Source organism: Leucopleurus acutus (assembly GCF_964270905.1).
Source record: "Leucopleurus acutus genome assembly, chromosome: 7".
Classification (NCBI taxonomy): Eukaryota; Metazoa; Chordata; class Mammalia; order Artiodactyla; family Delphinidae; genus Leucopleurus; species Leucopleurus acutus.
Genome location: NC_139150.1, coordinates 35811351 through 35832627, shown reverse-complemented (window position 1 = coordinate 35832627; position 21277 = coordinate 35811351). Strand labels below are relative to the sequence as shown.

At 47.9% G+C, this 21277-nt stretch overlaps 1 protein-coding gene across 8 annotated transcripts in view; it reads right to left on the bottom strand.

Moving 5' to 3' along the window:
• PAX5 (paired box 5) overlaps window positions 1-21277 on the bottom strand; it is a gene marked incomplete at both ends in the record, with an annotated part of 184727 nt that overhangs the window by 61153 nt on the left and 102297 nt on the right. For all 8 annotated transcript variants that reach the window (XM_082843227.1, XM_082843229.1, XM_082843230.1 and 5 more), the window contains one exon: window positions 18627-18756. In XM_082843227.1, coding sequence (XP_082699353.1) covers window positions 18627-18756 — 130 coding nt within the window. The remainder of the gene's footprint in view (window positions 1-18626; window positions 18757-21277) is intronic.

Sequence of the window (21277 nt, the reverse complement as noted above, 5' to 3'; positions counted from 1 at the left end):
CACTGCAGCTTCTCTCTAGCGCTTTCCTGGTGACCAGTACAGTCACTTCCCCCACTCTTTGGGTGCTTTCTGACCTGTGTGCAGACGTCCTTGGGTCTGAATTTAACGATGCCTCAAATCCTATGGGAGGGGTTGACTGTAGTCAATAAATGACTCAAAGAACAAGACCCTCCTAACCGCCAAAGCCATGGTGCTTCTCAGTCCTGCTAGCTTGGATCTCTTTGCTTGCTCCCTAATTCTTCAAACATCTTTGGCCAACTCACACCATTGAACACCCTTCTTTTGTTTTTTGGGGTTTTTTAATACATTTTATCACAGTCTTTTTTTTCTATTAAATTTATTTATTTTATTTTTGGCTGTGTTGGGTCTTCCTTGCTGTGTGCGGGCTTTTCTCTAGCTGGGTCAACGGGGGGCTACTCTTCGTTGCGGTGCGCGGGCTTCTCATTGCAGTGGCTTCTCTTGTTGCAGAGCACGGGCTCTAGGCGCGCGGGCTTCAGTAGTTGTGGCACTTGGGCTCAGTAGTTGTGGCACTTGGGCTCAGTAGCTGTGGCACACGGGGTTAGTTGCTCCGTGGCATGTGGCATCTTCCCGGACCACGGCTCGAACCCGTGTCCCCTGCATTGGCAGGCGGATTCGTAACCACTGCACCACCAGGGAAGCCCCCTTCTTTTGTTTTGGGAATTTTCCACCTTAAGAGTTTAGGCTCCTCACAGCAGAAGTCAGGAGCTTGACCTCCCAGCCTCCCTTGCAGCTGGAGCACAGGCGCCATCCTGGCTCCGTCCAGTAGACACACGTGTGTGAGTCGTTAGTCTAGAGGCAAGTGACGCAGAGACGTAGGTGCCTGTGGGATAGAGGTTCTACTGGTGACTTCTGGTATCCAGTGACAGCAACGTGAGCTGAGGGCTCTGTGTCCACAGGCCAAGGTGTGGCGTTTCCACAAGACCAGTTCTGTGCTGTTTCAGGTGTGGTTCAGGTGTGGTTCCTGGCTGTGAAGCCTCCAAGCCTGGTTCTGTGGGCCTCTTGAGAGTCTTAAGTTCTACTTAAGCAGCCAGAGAGAATTCTGTTGTTCCCACCTCAGGGCTGTGACGGCTCTAGGCTCCCAGATGGAGCGCATTCATGGTCTGCTTTGTTCTTCACCAATCACCTCTTCCCAGACTTCTCCATGGCCTCTTCTCTCTAGCCATCCTTGTGCTCCGGTTTCTTCCTAGAGCTCTGCTGCTCTCAGGCCTTTCTATCTATGCATCTTCACTAGGTGACCCATCTCCTCCATGCTCATGACTTCCAAATTGGTATCGCCAGCCCTAACCCTTCCTCCATCACCCTCTGGACGTTTCCACCTGGGCGTCCCTGGGCCACCAGAAAATATCCAAACCAGCTCTTCTTCCTGTCATCTTTGTCTCAGCTGGTGGCTCCATTATCCACCCAGTCCCCCAAACTCCAACCAGGGGAGCCATCCTTGACTTCCGTGTCTCACCTATCCCCTACATCTGACTATCGCCAATTCTACCCCTCAGAATTTTTCCTCCATACTCGTATCCACGGCCTCGGTGCAGGTCCTCCTCCTTTCTCTCCTGGACTTTTACACCCGTCTTCGATGAGTTCAGTCTTCTTGCTGGTCTCGTCCACACTACGTTCACCCTCTGTCAAGTCCCCAGAGAGAGTTCTTGGAAGATGCCGCCCCCTACTTAAAACCCCTCAAGGAGCCCCAGAATCCAGAGGTTACGATCCCAAGTCCTCAGAAGCCTCTGTGGTCTGACCTTTTCTCATCTTCAGCTGCACAACTCGCCACTCCTGGGGCTGCTGGCTCTTCCTCACCCACCTGGTGCTGTTCCTGCCTCTCTCACTTGTTCCCTCTGCCTGGTATGTTCCTCATCCGCCCTCCCGAGCCTGGCTAATTCCTACTCATTCCAATCAACTCCAATGTCACCTCCTGCAGGAAGCCTTCCTTGGCCACCTCCCCACACAAGCTCAGGAAGGCATAGGTGGCCCTCCTCTGCTCCTGTGACATCTACCACGTGCTTCTCTCATGGTAGTTCCATCTTTTAAAAACATTTATTGGGCACTTTTGATGGGGGCAGAACCTTGCTAAGACTCTTCCATGCATTATCTCATTGAATCTTCATAACAGGCTTATGAGGAGAGTGTTATTCTCATTTCCAGGCGAGGAAACTGAGGGTTATAAAGTTGAAGTGACCATCCCATGACCGGCAGCTAGACAGTAGAGTCTAGGATTGCAACCCAGGGCTGTCTGATACCCTGCCTTGTCTGACACCACCATCCCTAACAGTGATGCTCTGTCGCTTCATCCAGGGAGTTGCCCTCTGCATTTGCCTGGTGTGGCATAACCTTGGCCAAGTCGCTTCACCTTGCCGAGACTCAGTTTCCTCTTCTGCAAAATGGGGCTCAAGTCTCTCCCTGCCACCCCCCCCACCCCCAAAGGATGGAAGGAAGATATGAAAAATAACAGCTGTTAAAATCAATCCGTAAACTGTAAAGGGTGGTGCACAGGCAAGAAGTTATTAGCATACTTTTAGGAATTGGTTTCACTGAACAATTTCTTTGCTCACCTTAGAATCAAAGGCCTGCCATTTCCCCTTACTTTAGAGTGGGGAGGCCTCCCACTTTCTCCCCTGGACCAGATTGCCCCTGAGATTTTTAAAGTCACCATCCAGCTGTTCCCATCCCCCCTCCCAAAACACAACTGTGACAGTCAAGCAAAGAAAGTCGAGAGGGAAAAAAATCCATAAAGGCTCAGCAAAGCGGCGGCTGGTGGAATTCTCCAGCTCCTGACCACCAGTTAGTGACGTCAGGATTTATAACTGTATTAAATGGTGTGACAGGCAGCCTTGATATATCAGTTCCCCCTTCTTCCCAAATCACAGACAATAAAAGCTTTGGCAGTGAAAGTCATTCATCATCATAAAGACCTGAGACATCCCAGTCATCAATTTCACTCACATCCTTAATACACTGTAGGGAGCGCAGGAGTTGAGCACCTTGAAAAGGGGAAGGAAAAAACATGAAGGAAGATTGAACAGGAATAATTACAAAGGTCAAAGAAGGGATTCCTCTGGGGGCGGGGACATGGGCAGGGCCAGTCCCTGCCGGAGGTGTGCTCAGCCCACAGAGAAGCCGCGCAGTCTCTGGGCGAGCTCCAGGCAGCCCAGAGGCCGGGCCCGTAAGACCAGACCCTGGGAGCCTTGGGGTAGGAGCCAGCTGACCCGGGCTGCAGAACCAGAGGAGGGAGGCCAGGGAGCCCTACTCTGGGCTCCGTGGCTCCAGGCTGAGCTCTGTGGGAATCTTTTACTCCATCAGCCTCATTATACAAAAGAGATTTAAAGATAATAATAAAACCACAGGTACCTTTTGTAATCTACCCCCATATTGGCACAGATGGCTATTCGTGACAGCTAGGGTCTTCCTTTTGGCAACACCTTTTGAATAATTATCCAGGGCTGACACTACTTGTTGTGAAAGACACCGAAACACTGCCGGGCCAGCTGGGAAAGAGACACTGCTCAGAGCCCCTCAGGGCACCCTCTGCCACCCCTGCCCCTCCCCAAACCCAGCCACCTTGACCATGATGCTTCCATCCCAGGATTCCAAGAGAGGACATACACCCCAAGGCCCCGGTCAATCAGGCGAGCCCTCCCACCCCAGCCCGCTCTCAGCGTGAGGACCAGGACAGCCCAGCGGGGCCTGATCACCCACCCCAGTGTCCTCCCTGCCACCCCGCGGTGGATCCCTGCCGGGCTGCCCAAGCACCTGGGCCAAGGCTTCCCACCCCTGACCACCTGGACTGTTGCTTAATGTCTGTTTTGCTCTCAGGCAGGCAGGGCAATAGAGGACGAGAAAGCAGGAAGCTGTGCTGGGTGTTGTGTGAAGAGCTGTTGCTTTAGCTGACTTCTTCCTGAAGAGAACCAGGGCTGAACTGGCTTGACCCTCCCCACGGGCACTTGTCCAGGGGGAGAGGAAGAAAGTCTGTTTAAGGAAAGCAGTGACCATTATTTTTCTTTTGCTTTCTTTCCTGAAAACAAAACAACAAAAGAGCAACTGGGTCTAGGTGGGGAGTTGCTGGAAGTGCCACTGTCATCTGCCCATCCACTCAACGGACCTTCCCTGAGGGCCTACTGTGCTGCTGAGGTCTGCCTGGGTGCAGGCTGACCTACACGGTGCTGGTTATTGGAGGGAGAGTCAGCCCAATGCTCTTCAACCAGATAGCACCCGGGATCAAGACAAGCCATGTCACACGTGCCCCCCATGCATGGCCCTGATCTACTCAACAGCCTTGTTTGTGGTCTGTTCTCTAAATTGGGCTCTGCCCGACTCGGACCTCCTCTGGCCAGATTGCCTGACTGCCCCTGGCACAGCAGGTTGGCGAGGAGCAGTGTGGCACAATGGTCAGGTGTGTGGCCTCTGGAATCTGACAGTATGCGTTTGAAACCTGGCTCCACTACTTAGGAGGTGTGTGACCTTGAGCAAGTTGCTGTGCTCTGCTGTGCCTCAGTTTTGGCATCAGTAAAATGGGGATAATAAAACTAACTTTCTCACAGTGTTGTTTTGCAGATTAGACAAGTTAACACGTGGAACGTGCTTAGAACAATGTCTGTTGCCTGGTGAGTGGGAGGCAAGTAGTAGTTATCACTCCTGCTGGTGACTCTTGCCTTACTAGATCTTATTCAGGATTGAGACCAGCTCTGGGGAAAGAGCCCTTACCTTAGTCCCCACTCCAGAGGTCAACCCTCCAAACAGGCTATTTGACCACCCTATCCTTGAGGTGGGCATGTGACACCATCCTGGACCTGGGTTAACAGAGGGTTACAAAAGGAGCTCGTGGCTCCAGAAAGGCAAACACTCCTCTGGATGGGAAAGTGTGGACAGGCAGCAGGTGCCCCCTAAGGACTCGTGCCAAAACCAGCCTTACCAAACATTTATAGAAGATCTAGGGGTGGGAGTAGACGTTCTATAGCCTCTTGGGTAATGAAAATAAAAGCTAATAGAGATAAATTAGAGAGAGATTTTTTTTTCTGGGCTGTGAACATTGGTGGGGAAAAAAAAGGCTACAAACCAGTAGAAGCTAATGCATTTGGAGAGAAATAATAATTGTCATAATACCTGCATTCAAATGTCCCTTTTGCTCATCAAAGATGTGTGTGTGAGTGTGTGAATCATATCAATAACCTTGATAATAACCTAGATTGGTACGGTTTGGGGTGATTAGTAGGAACCCAACGTATTAGACAGCTCACTTGTTCATCCATCCATCCATCCATTCAACAAACACTTCCCGAGTACCTACAATGTTCCATGCCCCATGGTAGGCAGAAGACAATTCAGAACCTCATAGTCTAAGGATAAAGTCAGGCTGCACACAAAGAATCATAAGTCAAGGCACAATGGGATAACAAGTAGGCTGATCCAGGGCCCAGAGGGGGGATATCACTCTGACTGTGGGGTAATTGGGGAGGGCTTCCTGAAGGAGGCGGCGCTTGAGGACTGCTCCCTGGAGACATGCCCTGAAGTCACATGGACAGAGACTGGCAGCCCTGCTGGTTCCTCAGCCCTCAGCAGGTGTCGTGAGAGCCTTTCACAGGCAAAGCCCTGCACCAGGTCACACTCACCCCCCTGCTGGGGACACAGGACCTGAGCACCTGGCACAGTCAGGTCAAAAGAAAGGCTATAGCTTCTTACAGCTCACGTACACTTCACTGAAGTACTGCAAGGAGAGGATGAGCCAGGATGATAAATTCCCATTGGGCAGATGTGAAAACAGAGGCTCAGAGAGAGAAAGCGTGTCCCAAACTCCTCTGCCAGGGAGTTATGGCAGAGCTGGAATGAAGATCTGTGATCCTGATCCAAGTCAGCCCATTGCTCCTCCTTTCTCAGCAGACTACCGTCACCTCTGGGCAAATGACAGGAGCATCCTAAGCAGAGGAACCAGCAGAAGCAAAGGCTTGGAGTCAGGACTGGGTGTCATTGAGTTGGAAGGTGATAAAAAGGCCTGAATAAAGGATTCCATCAGGCATAGAACCCAGTGCATGGCAGTGGACCAGTCAGGCTGAAAAATGAGGACAGAAGAGGGGGAAAGTTCTGTTCTGGAAGGCTGGGTCTGGCAAGGAGGGGGAGCCAAGAGACGTGGGTTCTGGAGCTGTCTCATGTGGGGAGAACTTGAGTTCTCAGTCCTCCGTGTCTCCATCTGCTCAATGAGGGAGTGATGCGAATGATCTCCAAGGAGCACCAATATTCCAGTCTCTTGACCCTAGGTACCTGGGGAGGGCACGATTGTCACAATACTGGGGCAGATGGAGGAGACACAGTGAGGACCAGCCAGTGCTCACAAAGGTGGTGGGGAGAAGTCAGGCAGATACAGCAAAAAAGGTGCCGATCCCCTCCCAGATCATGGTTCTCCCGGGATACAAGGGGATGCAGAGTCCTCAAGGAGACCTTTATAGTGGGCACCGGGGAGGTGTGGTAGACAGAATCATGGCCCCCAAAGCCTGTGAATATGTCACCTTACAAAGCAAAGGGGACTTCGCAGATGTAATTAAATCTAGGATTTCTGAGACGTGGAGACAATCCTGGATTATCCGGGTGAGCTCAATATAATCACCAAGAGTCCCTATAAGGGACAGGCAGGAAGGTCAGAGTCCCAGAGAGATGTGACAACAGAAGCAGAGGTCAAAGAGGACAAAAGATGATACCCTGCTGTCTCTGAAGACAAAGGAAAGGGCCACAAGCCAGGGAACGTGGGCAGCCTCAAGAATCTGGAAAAGGACTTCCCTGGTGGTGCAGTGGTTAAGAATGTGCCTGCCAATGCAGGGGACACAGGTTCGAGCCCTGGTCCGGGAAGATCCCACATACCGTGGAGCAACTAAGCCCGTGCGCCACAACTACTGAAGCCTGTATGCCTAGAGCCCGTGCTCCGCAACAAAGAGAAACCACCATAATGAGAAGCCCGTGCACAGCAACAAAGACCCAACACAGCCAAAAATAAATAAATAAATTAATTTTTTTTTTAAAAGCTGAAAAAGGCAAGGAAATGGATTCTCCCCTAGAGACTTCAGAAGGAATACACCCTTGATTTTAGGACTTCTGACCTCTAGAACTGTAAGATAATAAATTTGTGTTGTTTTAAGCCGTGAAGTTCATCGTAAATTGTTACAGCAGCAACTGGAAACTAATACAGGAGGACAGTGGAACATCCAGAACAGGGAGCCATCAGGCCTGCTCCACGCTGGACAGATCCCAACCCTGGCGAGCTCCTTCTCCATCCCCTTGCTGTGGAGGACCCCTAAACCTGGCTCTCTGGCTTAGGCTGCTTTCCTGAGCTCCAGATGTTTTAAACAACACTTATTTAGCACTTACCATGTTCCAGACAGAGTTTTGAGTGCTTCTGAAATATTAACTCATTTAATCCATGTAACAAGTTTCTATTCCCATTTTATAGGTGGGCAAACTGAGGCACATACACATAGTTGCAACTGAGGTCACCCATTCATAAGTGGGATAAGAGTTGAGACCCAAAGATAGGCAGTCTGGCTCCAGAGACTATACAAGAGATTCTACAGTTTGATCAGCTTCCACAGACCCCAGGGGCCGCCAGTCTAACTGTGCTGCAGGTGAATGTGAAAGAGCTCTGCTTGGATACCTCTGATGATGTGGAGCTTATTACCACCAGAGGCAGTACAGTACAGGGGTTAGGAGAAAACCAGCTCTGCTACTTACTGCTGTGTGAACTCAGGCAATTTCTTTTTAACTGTTAGTTGGGACAAAAATAGTACCTAGTTTCATAGAGTAAGGGGTGAAATGAACCAAAGCACATAACACATGCTCAGTAAACATTAGCTATCACTGTTATTATCTCCAGAAGCAGCCTATTCCAGCTTCAGAGAGATGAAACTGTTAAAAAAAAATTCTTCTTTACACTCAGCTACAGCTTGCCTCCCTGTGGCTTCCCCTGATGAGCTCAGAGCAGCCACATCTCCTCCTCCCATACCCCTGAGCACGTGGGAGGCAGCAGCCAGGCCCCCAGTCTGCTGTCTCTAAGCTGACAGTCCTGGGCTGCCCGTGGATGCCAAGGTTCCCGTCCCGCTTCCCTTCCTGGACCCTGTCCTTCTCTGTCTGCAGCCCAGGTATCAAATACTGAGAGGGATTCACCCCTTAGCTCTGAGGTAGGAATTCCTTAGCCCATACTACTAGAGAAGAGTTCATTATGGTTCATCCAGAACATTAGAAAGGATGGAAGTTCTGGACCTACCAACATGTTGGGTGTCCATAAAGCATGAAACAAAATTTTTAAAAAACTGACCAACAGTATGAAGAGCAAAAACCCCTTTGTAGGAAATGAACTATATGTGTGTAATCTGATACCATTTTATATGCATAGAAAAGGTTCTGGAAGGATATTTACCAAACCATCAACTCTGCTGACAATAGAACAGGCTAGGAACGGGGTGAAGGGATACAGTCACATGTTTACATATACTTCCGTACCATTCGAATTTATTTTACAATGAGCACGTATTCCTTTGTGATTTAAAAGGGATTAGTAAAGCTGGGGGTATTGCAACAGACTAGACCAAGCTTCAGAGCAGAGAAACCAAGAGTTCGTGGCTCCCCAAGAGCAGCTTCCATGTGGTCTCCCACAAAATGTTCTCAAACCCCACAGTCAAAGAGAAGCAATAGTTCCCTCCTCCACGCCTTCAAAAGCACTTGGCTTCTCCTTGTTATTTCTCTTTCTTTTTTGTTTTGTTTTGCCCTGTACATGTATCCACATTTACCTCCCTCATCAAATTATGGGTATGTTGAGGGCAGAGACCCTACAGCCACAAGACCCAGCCTAGGCTAAGGTCTGATGTGAAGGAGGAGCTGGGTTTTGATGGAGAGGTGAGTGAGTGAATGAGAGAATGAAGGAATGATGAATGGCAACTGCTCTGCTAATTGCCAGGAGCTACAGTTTGGTGTGTCTTCTCCTGCAGATAATGGCAAGGCAGTGGAGATCTCTGACCAGGAGGACGAGCTAATGAAATCGCTATTTTAAGAAGATGGATCACAGCAGGGTCAGCTGGGAAGCTGGAGGCCCAGAGACCTGCTCGAAGGCTATTTGGAAAGGTCGGCTTCCAAGCTGCCCGCAAGTGTAAAAATCTATGAGTGCATTACCAGGATGGCCATCCACCTTTGTTAATTTTTATCCTACAAAATACAAGGTCAGAAATAACTGGAGTACTTTCCCCTGAAATTATTTTTTTTAATTGACACTGCTCCTTACACAAACATTAATTCATTTATTCAACAAATAGTTCTTAGGAACACTGTGCTAACCTGAAAGCAAATCATATTTTCCTTTGATGTCCATTTTAATTACAGAGATGCTTGAATTTCATTTGGGTTTTAAAATGATCAGACCTCTGGCTTCTCTGAACCTCTGAGTATCCTTCCAAACATTTAGACTGCAAAATTCTAGATTTCTCTAGAATCTATAACTGTGAGTCTATTTAATACTTTAATCCCCAATTGGATTCACCTTGAATCTTTCTGGAATGCAAATAGCCTTGTTTTTCTGGGGAAAGTTCCAATCTTGGGTGCTGAGTTTTCTCTCTGTTTGTGCTCCCCTGAAGCAGGTTCACAACATTTAGTTTGGACAGAGTGTGACATCACTGCACCGGGCTGAAATGCCTAATTGTCACACATTCTGGAAAACCTTGCACTCGGCACTCCAGGCCCTCCCCACTGGATGGCTTATAACACTGAGCTGATATCTGGGGAAAGCCGTTCCAGGCAGACAGAACAGCGTGAGCAAAGGCCTGAGGTCAGGGACAGGCAAGGCCAGTTGGACAGCCTGTGGTCAGCCCTTCCTGGCCTGGGTTTCTATTGGGCAGGAATAGGTGTCAGAGGAGACAGGAAGGAGGGGCTGGGGCAGGTTGAAGACTCACAGGGAGCAGCAGGCAAGGACAGTGAGTGAAGCTGGCCAGGTGGAGTCTGGGACAAACAGGAGAGTACGGCTGATGTAAAGGGATGGCCCCTTCTCAACGCTCCCTTAGTGTGGCCACATGGGAATGTGGACTCTGGTGGACAGTCTTCCAATTTTTCAAAACAAGTTAGACATTTTAGCCTTTACGTGAAATCTCTTAGTTTTAAAGGAACTTTTAAATTTAAATTTTTGATAGTGATACATTAATATATATATAACGTTCAAAAAATTTAAAATGTAGATGATATTCAGTAAGAAGTCCTCTTCCTACACCCACTTCATCATCTATGCCCAAACGTGGTTACTGAGTATCCTTCCAGAACTTCTGTATGCTTGTGTGAACAAATACACATTCCCATTGCCCCTCCCTTCTTTACACAAAAGGTAGCATTCTGTATATATTATTCTTGCTTCTTTTCATGAATAATATATCTCCAAGATCTTCCCAATCAAGACGTAAAGCGCCTCCTCATTCTTTCCTGCAGCTGCACAGTATTCCATCTTACGGTTGAGCTCTTCTTTATTGAACAGTCCCCTTCTCATGGACATTTGGGTTGTCTTCCTCTGATCTGTAAAATGTGGGCTCTGATTTTTTTTTTTTAGTTTTAAAAGCACTATTTGGGCTGGACCCTGAGGACCCAGAATGCCAGTGCCTGGGTCTGAGTTCATAGCACAGATGCCGGCTCAGACACTGCTGACAGTTCAGCTCTGGCTTGCCAGTGGGAAAGGAAATCACTTCAATGGAGAGCAGCTTCAGGTAAGTCCTGTTTCAAGATTCTTTGCCTTTGAGCTAGTGAAATCCCCATCACTAGAGGTAACCAAGTCCTGATATAGAATAGATCCCAGTGTTGGGTGATGGGTCGGGCTACCCAACCTCGAAGTTTCCACTAACTTCCAGAGTCCCTGAGGCCTGATTATGGGCTGGGCCCAACTGGCAGCAGAGAAAGAACTGAGAAATGGCCCCGTCCTCTCAGCACCTCATTCACTCATTCATTTATACAGTTAAAAGGCATTTCCCGGGCTTCCCTGGTGGCGCAGTGGTTGAGAGTCCGCCTGCCGATGCAGAGGACATGGGTTAGTGCCCCGGTCCGAGAAGATCCCACATGCCGCGTAGCGGCTGGGCCCGTGAGCCATGGCCGCTGAGCCTGCGCGTCCAGAGCCTGTGCTCCGCAACGGGAGAGGCCACAACAGTGAGAGTCCCGCATAACGAAAAAAAAAAAAAAAGTCTCATAAAAAACAGGTCAAAGGAGGTGCTCCCCACAGAGAGATAAGCAAACGGTCGTTCAGAAAGGCCTGGAACATACTAATAGCTACCATTCGTTAAGTGTTTACCATGTGCCAAGCACCAGGCCAAGACTGCGTGGACCAAGCATGAAATCCTTACAGGGAACCTGTGAGGGAGTGCTATCTTGGGGCCCATTTTACAGATGGGGACCTTGGGCATGGAGGCTAGTAATGTGCCCAAGGTCACGCAGCTAGAATACGGAGAAGCTGGGCTTCAAGGCCAGGCAGTCTGGCTTTGCTGCTGACATTCTCAGTCATATGCTAAAAGAAATGCCTTCTGGAAATTTAAACTGGGATTTTTTTTTAGTCCATCCAACCACATATTGGCAGCAGGCTGTGGAAGCCAGGGCCCTGGATAAGTCCCAGATCCAGCTCTAACTCACTGGATGTGGCCTTGAGTAGGTCACCTCCCACCTCTGAACCAGGGTCTCTCAGACTGTGAAGTGAGCAGTTGCTCTGCAGGACCCTCCCACCCTGCCTGTCTGTGGTCGGATATTTGCCCCAAAGGAGGCTGGAAAGAGCCAACCCTGGATCCCAGACATTCCAGATCTCCTTTCTGGCCACACACACTTAGATGCCCCCTTAGTGGCACTCAAACTCTTCCCCGTCACTGTCTCATTATAGCCTCGAAACAGCCAAAGGAGGCAGGCAGGGCAGGAATTGTCATCCCCATTTCATAGATAGGAAAACTGAGGCTCAGAGAAGACAAGCTATTGGCTGAATGATAGGACAGTTAGGTGGCAAAGTCCAGGCTTAAACCTGTTCCTCTGACTCCTGGGTCTAGTGCTCTTTCCTTCAGCCCTCAGCTATTGCTCAGATGAGAAAGGTGGAAGAGGATGGACTTACTTGCTTTCAGGTACCAAGTTTGGGATACAGAGACTCCAAACATTGAGCCTGGGGGATACCAGCAAATCAGAGCTGGTGGTCTTGTGGACTCGGCAGCCATCTGTCTGTCTTCGTGGGAGCTCATCCACTGGCCCATGTATGTTCCCTGTTGCTTAGAGGGGACAGTGCCCAGGGGATGCCTCAGACCCCAGGACCTGGGTCATGCACCAGGCAGGTGTTTCCCAAAGTTGTTTAACCAGAAGAAGCCTCCCTCAGTCTCCGCCTGCCATTCCAACTGGTGATGCAAAGAGACGGTCCTCAGGGGAAGGGGCCAGAAAGGACACAGGCTAGTCCCGTTACTTTGTTTTCCCAGGCAAAGGGTCAGGTGGGCACAGCCAGGGGCAAGACTGCCAGGTCCTTTGCTGGTATCCACCTGCTGTCCTCCCTGGCAGGTAGGCACAGTGGCTGCCCCATCAGCAGGCCTGTGGCCCAAGGATACACCTGCAGATAATTAGTCCCAATCAGGACAGGCCCAAACTGCTGAAGATGTAGGAATGGGCGGGCCATGTCACTGCTTTGCAAATGGTGAGCAGTTTCTAAACCGTGGCCCTGGCTGGTAGAGCAGGAGTTTAACTTAAAATTTAACATGGCATATAAATGATGGAGAGACATGGACTCATTCTCTAATGAGATCTCCCTGGGCAGCAGGAGTGTGAGGGCTAGGGTGGAGCAGTACACAGACCAGCCGCTTCCTAGACCCCAGGCTGGCAGTCTAGCTGAGCACCCTGTGAGGAGGGGAGAAGGAAAACGGGTGGGGCTGGAAGACTCAGCCCTTCCCTGAAGAGTTCAGGACTGTGTCAACACATCCACGAGCACAGGTGGAATTAAATTAATGCCACGTGGTGACACGAAGGCCCATCCTAACAGCTCTCAGGGGCATTCCTTCAAGGTGTTCTAATAGCTCTCATTGGGATCATCAACTGCCCCCAGAGGGTGTTTTGAAATTTTCTGGGGGCTTTTATATGATTGACAGGTGTTATTGGCTTGTGGTGGAACAGTCCCACACAACAAAGAATCTGCCTTTATCCTGCACTATTTTCATGTCCTGCCCAACATTCATGTAGGTGGTAGGAGAGAAATCTGCTTATAATTCTTTAAATCTAGAACGGAACTTCATTCTCATATTAATGTGAACTTGCAGTTTCCATGGTCTTAATAAACACTGAATTTTCTAGGAATGCAACTACTGTGTAAACTGAGCAAAGCTTGTACTTTGTTTTATTTGGAGCTTTGCCAAGAGTTCCTCACCTATTCGTAAAATCCCACTCACAGTATGTGAAACACAGTTAAGTCTGTGTTCGGGATTGTTGCATTCGTGGTGATCCTGTGCATGGAGCGAGCCCTGGGCTACTCCATTATGTCTGGCAGTTTAGACATGCCAAATATTTACTTATCAAAGTACATAGCAGTTAATTATAAACAATTTCACTTTCACTTCTCCTTTATCTTATAATTAGGGTATTATTTTGATTTTATTTGAAATTACTTGTGAAGATAGACTATATTTTTTATGAACTTAATTTCAGGAGAGTAAAGGGGCAATGTAAATATTTGTTATTCCCTAGGGGACACTGGGTGGGACTGAGCAGAGAACCCCGGTGTCAGCACAGCACTACAGGGTCCCATTAAGCAGGGAAGAGGCTGGGGATCTTCTCCTCCCGAATCCTCGTATGCATGCATCTGATCTACACATGTGTGTCCATGCCTCTGTGTGTATGTCCTTTATATTTTTTCACACTAATGGAATCATACTAAACATATTACTCTACAAATCATTTATTTGCTTAAAAGTATATCTTGAACATTTATTCATGTCAGCACAGATAGCTCTACTTAATTCTTTTTAATGGTTGCAGAGTAGTTTATTGTGGGAAGGACCCATAATTTATTTAACCTACTCCTATTGATAAACACTGAGTTTTTTCCATTTGTTTTTCATTATAAATAATTCTGTCATTATCATATGGATTTAGGTTATCACTGTGCATCTGTGTGACTATATCTTGAGATAAAGTCCTTAAAGTGCATATAAAAGTTCTGAGTTAGATAGTAGGTATGTCCATTTAAAATATTGACAGATATTGACAAATTTCTTTCCAAAATGATTGCACTGATTTATACACCTATGACTGTGTATGGAAATATCTGTTTCTCATATCCTAACACTGGACCTCAAGAAACATTTCAATCTTTGATAAGCTAATGGGTTTTATTAAAGTATCTCCTGGGAATTCCCTGGTGGTCCAGTGGTTATGATGTGGGCTTTCACTGCTGTGTGCCCGGGTTTAATCCCTGGTCGGGGAACCACGATCCCACAAGCTGCATGGTGTGGCCAAAAAAAAAGAGTATCTCATGATTATTTCAATTTGTAGTTTTAAAACTATGAGTCAAGTGCATGTCTTTTCCTATACCATTGGACATCTGTATTTTTTCCTGTTCATTTGGTTTACCTGTTTTTTCTACTGATTTTTTTCTTATTTATTTTTCAAAATCTCTTTATATATTAAGGAAATTAGCTTTTTGTCACCTGTGCTCCACTTTAAAAAAGTATTTTATTCTTTGTTTTTTTGGGTGTTTTTACATACATATATAAAACATTTCTGTTTTAAGCAGTCGTTTATATCATTTTTCTTTGCCTTTTGTATTTGGAACAGACTTTTTTTTTTTTTGGCCACATGACACGACTTGTGGGATCTTAGTTCCCCAACCAGGGATAGAACCCAGGCCCTCAGCAGTGAGAGCGCAAAGTCCTAACCACTGGACTGCCAGGGAATTCCCTGGAACAGATTTATAAATTTATTTATTTATTTATTTTTGGCTGCATTGGGTCTTCGTTGCCGCACGCAGGCTTTCTCTAGTTGTAGTGAGCAGGGGCTACTCTTTGTTGTGGTGTGTGGGTTTCTCATTGCAGTAGCTTCTCTTGCTGTGGAGCACTGGCTCTAGACGCACGGGTTTCAGTAGTTGCAGCATACAGGCTCAGTAGCCGTGGTGCACGGGCTCAGTTGCTCCGCGGCATGTGGGATCTTCCAAGACCAGAGCTCAAACCCGTGTCCCCTGCATTGGCAGGCGGATTCTTAATCACTGTGCCACCAGGGAAGTCCTCCCTGGAACAGACTGTAAAAGGCCTTCCCCACTCGAAGTTTATTAAAAAATTTCCCTTATTTTTTTTTCTAGTTTTATTATGATTTCATTCTTTAAATTTAAAGTTCTGATCAACCTGGAATTTCTTTTGACGTAGAGAACGAGGTATGGATCCAACAGGCTTAACTGTCTCTACACCATTAACTGAATGATTTATCTTTTCTCCACTGATTTGCAGTGTTGTATCTGTAAACACCCACATATATTTGGATCTGTTTCTGGATGCTCCATGCTGTTCCATTTGTCTATTTACTTCACTTTCAGTAACAGTTTTAATTGTTGTAACTTTATCATAACATTTTAAAATATGCTATGTTTTACTCATTTCTTTATTTCAGAATTTTTCTAGCTACCTTGAGTGTTTATTTATCCAGTATTTGTGTCATTTTGACAAGTTTTAAAAAGTTGGCATTTTGATTGAAAATGCTTTGAATTAATATATTACTTCGGGGGAACTGACATCTTCATGATACTGAGTCTTCCTACCTAAGAACAAGCTATATCTCTCCATTTATTCTTTTATGTTCCTTAGTGGAGTTTTAAAGTTAAGTTTATTCCTCAGCATTCTACCTTTTTTATTTTGATGCTATTGTTAATGTTTTCCCCTATTATTTTTCTAGCTAGCTATTGTTTACTTACAAGAAAGCTAATGGTTATATTTATAATTTTATACTATTATATAAGTATTATATATTTAGAATTAGAGTAATTTTAGTATTTCAACATTAGGCATAATTCTGACTTTGAGATATTTATATTCTTTTTCTGCTCTGTGATGTGACTTTAAAATAGATTGATCATAATACAAACAAGTCTTTGGTCAAGGGTTTACCTGAAAACCCAGCCCACATCCACACTTACCTTCTGCAGATCCTGGACAGCTAAACCACCCAGCTGGCTTTTAGCACCAACTTTCTAAATCAGGAGTATTCAACTCAAATTCCTTTCCAGGTTAGGCTTGTAAGATAATGAGAAAGCAGGTGGGTGGGGGCCATGTCTCCAGGGGCTGCTGCCACTAAGGCCCCGCCTACCACGACCATGTGGGAATATGGCCCAGTCTGGCCAGATCCTCTGATTTTTCAAGGGAAGCCAGAGATCCAGATTTATAAATTTTCAATGTTGACTCAAATTTATAAGAAGTCCTACATGGGGCCAACTAACCATATCTGTGGGCTAGATTAGCCCTTTGGGCAGCTGGCCACCAGTTTGCCACGTCAGTAGACAAGAGTCTCAGAAATGCAACTATAGTCTCAGTGTTTACTGGATTATTTTCCATCTAAATAGGCTTGTGCAGATGGTAGAATATGTCTTCCTGTGATCTGTCTAAACCCATGAACCCCAACCCTAATAACAAACCCTCCCTCTGCAGAGCAGTCCCCTCGGGGATCTCATGTGATCCTCACAAGGGCCCTGAGAGATCAGAGACACATCCAAAGTCACAGCAAGGAAGTGATGGCACCAGGATTAGCCCCCAGATTATCTGTGTGGTAGAGTGGCAGACTGTGCTGTTCTGCTGTTCAAGTTTACCTCTGCTGCTCACTAGCTGTGATCTCTGGCAAGCTACTTAAGTGCCCTGGGCTTCCGTTTCCTTGTTTACAAAGTGGATGTGACATAACAGTACGCACCTCCCAGGGCTCCTCCAAGGGTAGAACAAGTTCACCTACCAGAATGTTTGGTACTCCGTAACTACTCAGTAAAGTGACTTATTATTATTATTAACTAGTCCAGGCTTCTTTCTACCCTACCGCACCCCCCTACCCAATTATTTGTGCTTCTTTGGAAAGAATAAGGACCCAGGAGACTGAAGGCCGGCTCCAGCTCTCCCCTTTACCCCTTATATTGGGCAAGTCACTGCCCCTCCCTGAGACTCGGTTTCTGCATCTGTAAAATGGGGATGCTGTCAGAGGTCTTGTCACGGGCTCTCATGACCCCAGGGGAGAGGATTCATGGGACACTTGTGATGTTAGGAAAAGTTCATTCTGACTGAGGTTCCTCTCCCGCATCCCTGCACCGTTACTGACACCCCCCCACCTGCAGGCTCAGCAGCCCTCCAGGCTCTTGCCCCATCTCAGGTAGACAGGGGACCAAGTCACTCTTGCCTCTTAACTGATCTCCACGCGGTGTCCAGATCTACAACCAGAGTCCTGGCTGCTCCTGCCTGAGCCCCACGAGCCCCAGTCTCAGAGCCGGGCCCTTCCTGCCTTGGGACCTACATGAGGCTATGAGAGAGCCTGTCTCGTCCGGCCCCCACCCCTGCCTAAAGTTCTAACCCGAATCCAGCCCTGATGCAACTACAGCCCACTCACATTTCTCAGAACCCCTTGTCTCTGTCACTACTTCCTGTGTCTTGCCTACCAACCTACAGGGACATCCCGCTACCTTAGGCTGGACCTCAAGGCCCTGGCCAAAGTGTGATCCCTAGCCCCTCACTGTCTGTTAATGTGAAGTGTCCAAGACTGCCTTCTGCCTGCGTGGTCGGACAGCCTCCCGGAGCTGGTGGCTGAGTCTGTCCGTCCAAACTATCCCGGTGCTGCTGGAGCAGGGAGGGGTGTCTGCCTGTCTCGCCCTCCTGGCCCAGCCCCTTCACAGCAGTGAGCCTGACGTGACCAGCCACCATGAGAGGAGTAATAATCGCAACACGTATTGGGTGCTTGTGCGTGCTAGACCGGAGTCTAAGCACCTCATATGTTTACAGCATTAATCCTCACAGCAACACTGTGGGCTGGGTGCTATCACCATATTACAGATTTAAAAACCACAGCCCAGAGTTCTTATATAACTTACATAGCTAGTCAATGGCAAGTTCAAACCCAGCAGTGTGCCTCCAGGGCCCAAACTCTTCATCTTTACACTGACAGCTAAAGCAGCTGGTCCCGAGCCTTCCAGAAAGGAAGCCTAAACCTCCTGCCCTTCTTAACTCCACCTCTGCCTGGAAATCTACAATCTGCCAGGAATCCCACTCATCCTCCAGGCTGATGCCAAACAGGGCTGCCTTTCTCCTGCGAGGGCTAAATCCCAGCGCTCTGAACACTCAGCCCCACCTCCAGGGGCCCAAAATCACCCAGCCCCTCTGACACGAGGCTTCCCTGGCCCCCCTCCCAGCCCATCGTCCGTTTGCCATTTGCTCTCCTTTGGCTTTATCAGAGCGTCTACAGCCATGTCTCATCGAAGCCACAACTCCTGGCCCCAGCAGTCCCCTGCCTGACCTGTTCCAGGACCTCATAACCTCATTAAGACAAAGATGGCCAATCAAGTCCAAAAGCACCAAGAAGCCGCTTTCCTCGTCACACACACGTCCTTTCTCTCTCTCTCTGCCACTCACCCCCCACGCCCCAGGTGCCCTCACCTGTCACAATGGGGTAGGACTGTGGCCCCGGCACGCTGCTCCCGATGTCGGCAGGGGTAGGGCTGGTCAGGTTGGCCTTCATGTCGTCCAGCCCTCCAGCCAGCGAGGCCATGGTAGAATAATCGGCGGTCTGAAAGAGGAAACAAGACAGACACCTCAGTACTGAGACTGCAAAGCACCCCAGCCAAATGCCACCACCACATTCTGGGCTCAGCCAGCTAACCCGTGCCAGTGCCAAGGCCCCCAGGGGGCTCACGGACCCCCGGTATTGAGAGGGCAGATTCAGCTCGACAGAACAAGGCAGGTATCCAGAATCAGCAAGTCTCCCCAAGTGAAGAGGTGGACAAGATTCAGTGCAGCTGCACAAGAATTCAAACCTAGCTTGCTTATGGCCTGCAGGCTTCCCTTACCCAGCCCCAGCTAGCCAGAGACAACCATCCTCCTCAATGCAAGGAGGAGGACAGAGACATCCACAAGCAAAAGCAAGGCGGAAATAAGAGTCTCGTAGACAAGAGGACGGAAAGAAAGGTTTCTGATTTCTGTGCTCTTAAACCACAGATGCAGAATCACAGAAACAAGGGTTAAAGGGAATTTGGGCCATCACTCAATCCAAATCCTCATTTCACAGATGAGTAAACTGAGGCACAAGGGGAAGAAGGCTTTGTTCAGGGTCAACAGGGGATGGTTCACCATAAACTCCCACCCAAAAGCCAATATATCAAAGCATATGAGTCACAGTTGGCAAGTGTTTTTGAATTCCAGAAGCCTGTAAACACCTGTATGCTGAAAACTGTAGGGTGCGCACATCTGATTTACCAAGTCCACACTAACCATGTGCATTTGGCCCATGAGTCATGCTCCTTTCTTTAAGCCATTTCTTGAAATCAGAGCTTGCGATGAGTCATTTCCCTGGCATCCAAACCACTGTCAGAATGGTCTCCAGGCAAGGTTGTGAAGATGCCAACCTGTCTTCCCACTCAAGGACAGACTACGGTATAGGCATGAGTGACAGATCTCTTCCAAGCCCCACTCCCCCGGCCTATCTTCAGTAAAAGAAATATCTGCAAACACCCAAACCAAAGAGTCTAGTTGTGCCAAGCATTGGCACAGGGAGTTTCCTCTACCACCCTGCCAGTGGAGGACACATTCCTGTCTGTCCAGGGTTATGTCCTTGGCAGAGAGGGACAGGGAAGCGAGCAGTCTTCTGAAAGAAGTTTGCAGGCATCCTGGGAAGGATGACGAGGACTGAGCCACTGGGAGGGAAACCAGAGGAGCCACCAGGCAAGTGGCAGGCAGAGGGGACCCAGGCTCAGGCACGTTCCTGGCACTTTTCTCTGCAAATGAATTAGAAAGTACTGCCAGGGCAGCTCAGATGCCAAGCGGGGTGCATGGCAGCCGTGAGTCCAGGAGGTACTGCAGGCCCAGGCACCCTGAGATGGATTCTTGTCCAGAGGTCCCGGGGCTCTCCACCCGTCTCCAGCAGAGGCTGATTCTGAAACACGCAGAGACGAACACAGGCCTGAAGCCAGCCCGGGTAGGACAAGATGGGGGACAGGCCTCCCCGACATCAGGAATCACTATAAAGCTGCAGTAATTAAGACAGTATGGGACTGGCACAGGCACAGAAAAATAGGCCAATGAAACAGAATCAAGTCCAGAAACGGATCCATGCATATATGGAATCTTGATATATGAGAGAGGTGATGTACAAATCAGCAGGGAAGGATAAAACTCTAATAAAAAATGCAGGGTAACCAGTTATCCATTCAGAAACAAGGGGGGAAAAAAGAAATTGGATCTTTACGCCAGACACAAAAATCAATTCCAGGTGGATTAGAGACCTAAATGTGAAAGGCAAAGGTATCTAACTAACATGGTCAGCTCTAGGTCCAGCCAAAAATCCTTGGGAGCAAGTCTGTCCTTCATGGAAAGGGAAACAAGTGGTCCTGGGATGCTCACACAGAGTTCCTGGTTGCTGTGAGGACAGCAGTGGGTCCTGGTCAACCTGCTGCCTTGCTTCAATGCCTCCTCCTCCAGAAAGTCCTTCATGACTACCACTCCCCAGGAAGCAGGAATCCCAGTGGTACCAGGACAATAAAAACCATAATCTTCACGACCTTGTCAAAGCTCACATTTATCGATCACTTACTCTGTGGCAGGAGCTTTACCTATATTATCCCATTTAATCCTCACAATTACCCCATGTAGTAGGGTCTGTGTTATTCCTATTTTACAGATGAAGAAACTGAGGCTTCTATTATAGAGGGAAAGTGCTTGCCTAATATCACACGGCTTCCAGGTGCCAGAGCTAGGATACAAACCTGGGTACATCTGACTCCAAAATCTCCACAAGTACCCTAATGATTTTCCTATTGTGTTCTAACCCTTTAACAGGTATGAAATCACTTTGCTAGTACCAACCTTTTAAAACAGAAAATAGAGTAGTCTAGAAGAGAAATTTTCTAAGGGTCTCACACATAGAAAGAGTAAGTCTTATTTCATTAATCTTTGTTTCCTTATAAGTGGATATGTGTGTACTAGGTGGAGATGACAATATATGTCTTGCTACAGGTCACACCCAGCAGAGTCTTCATTCCATAAAGCAGGGAGCTATTGGGAAAAGGTCACTGTCCAGACTTTACCCTACGCAG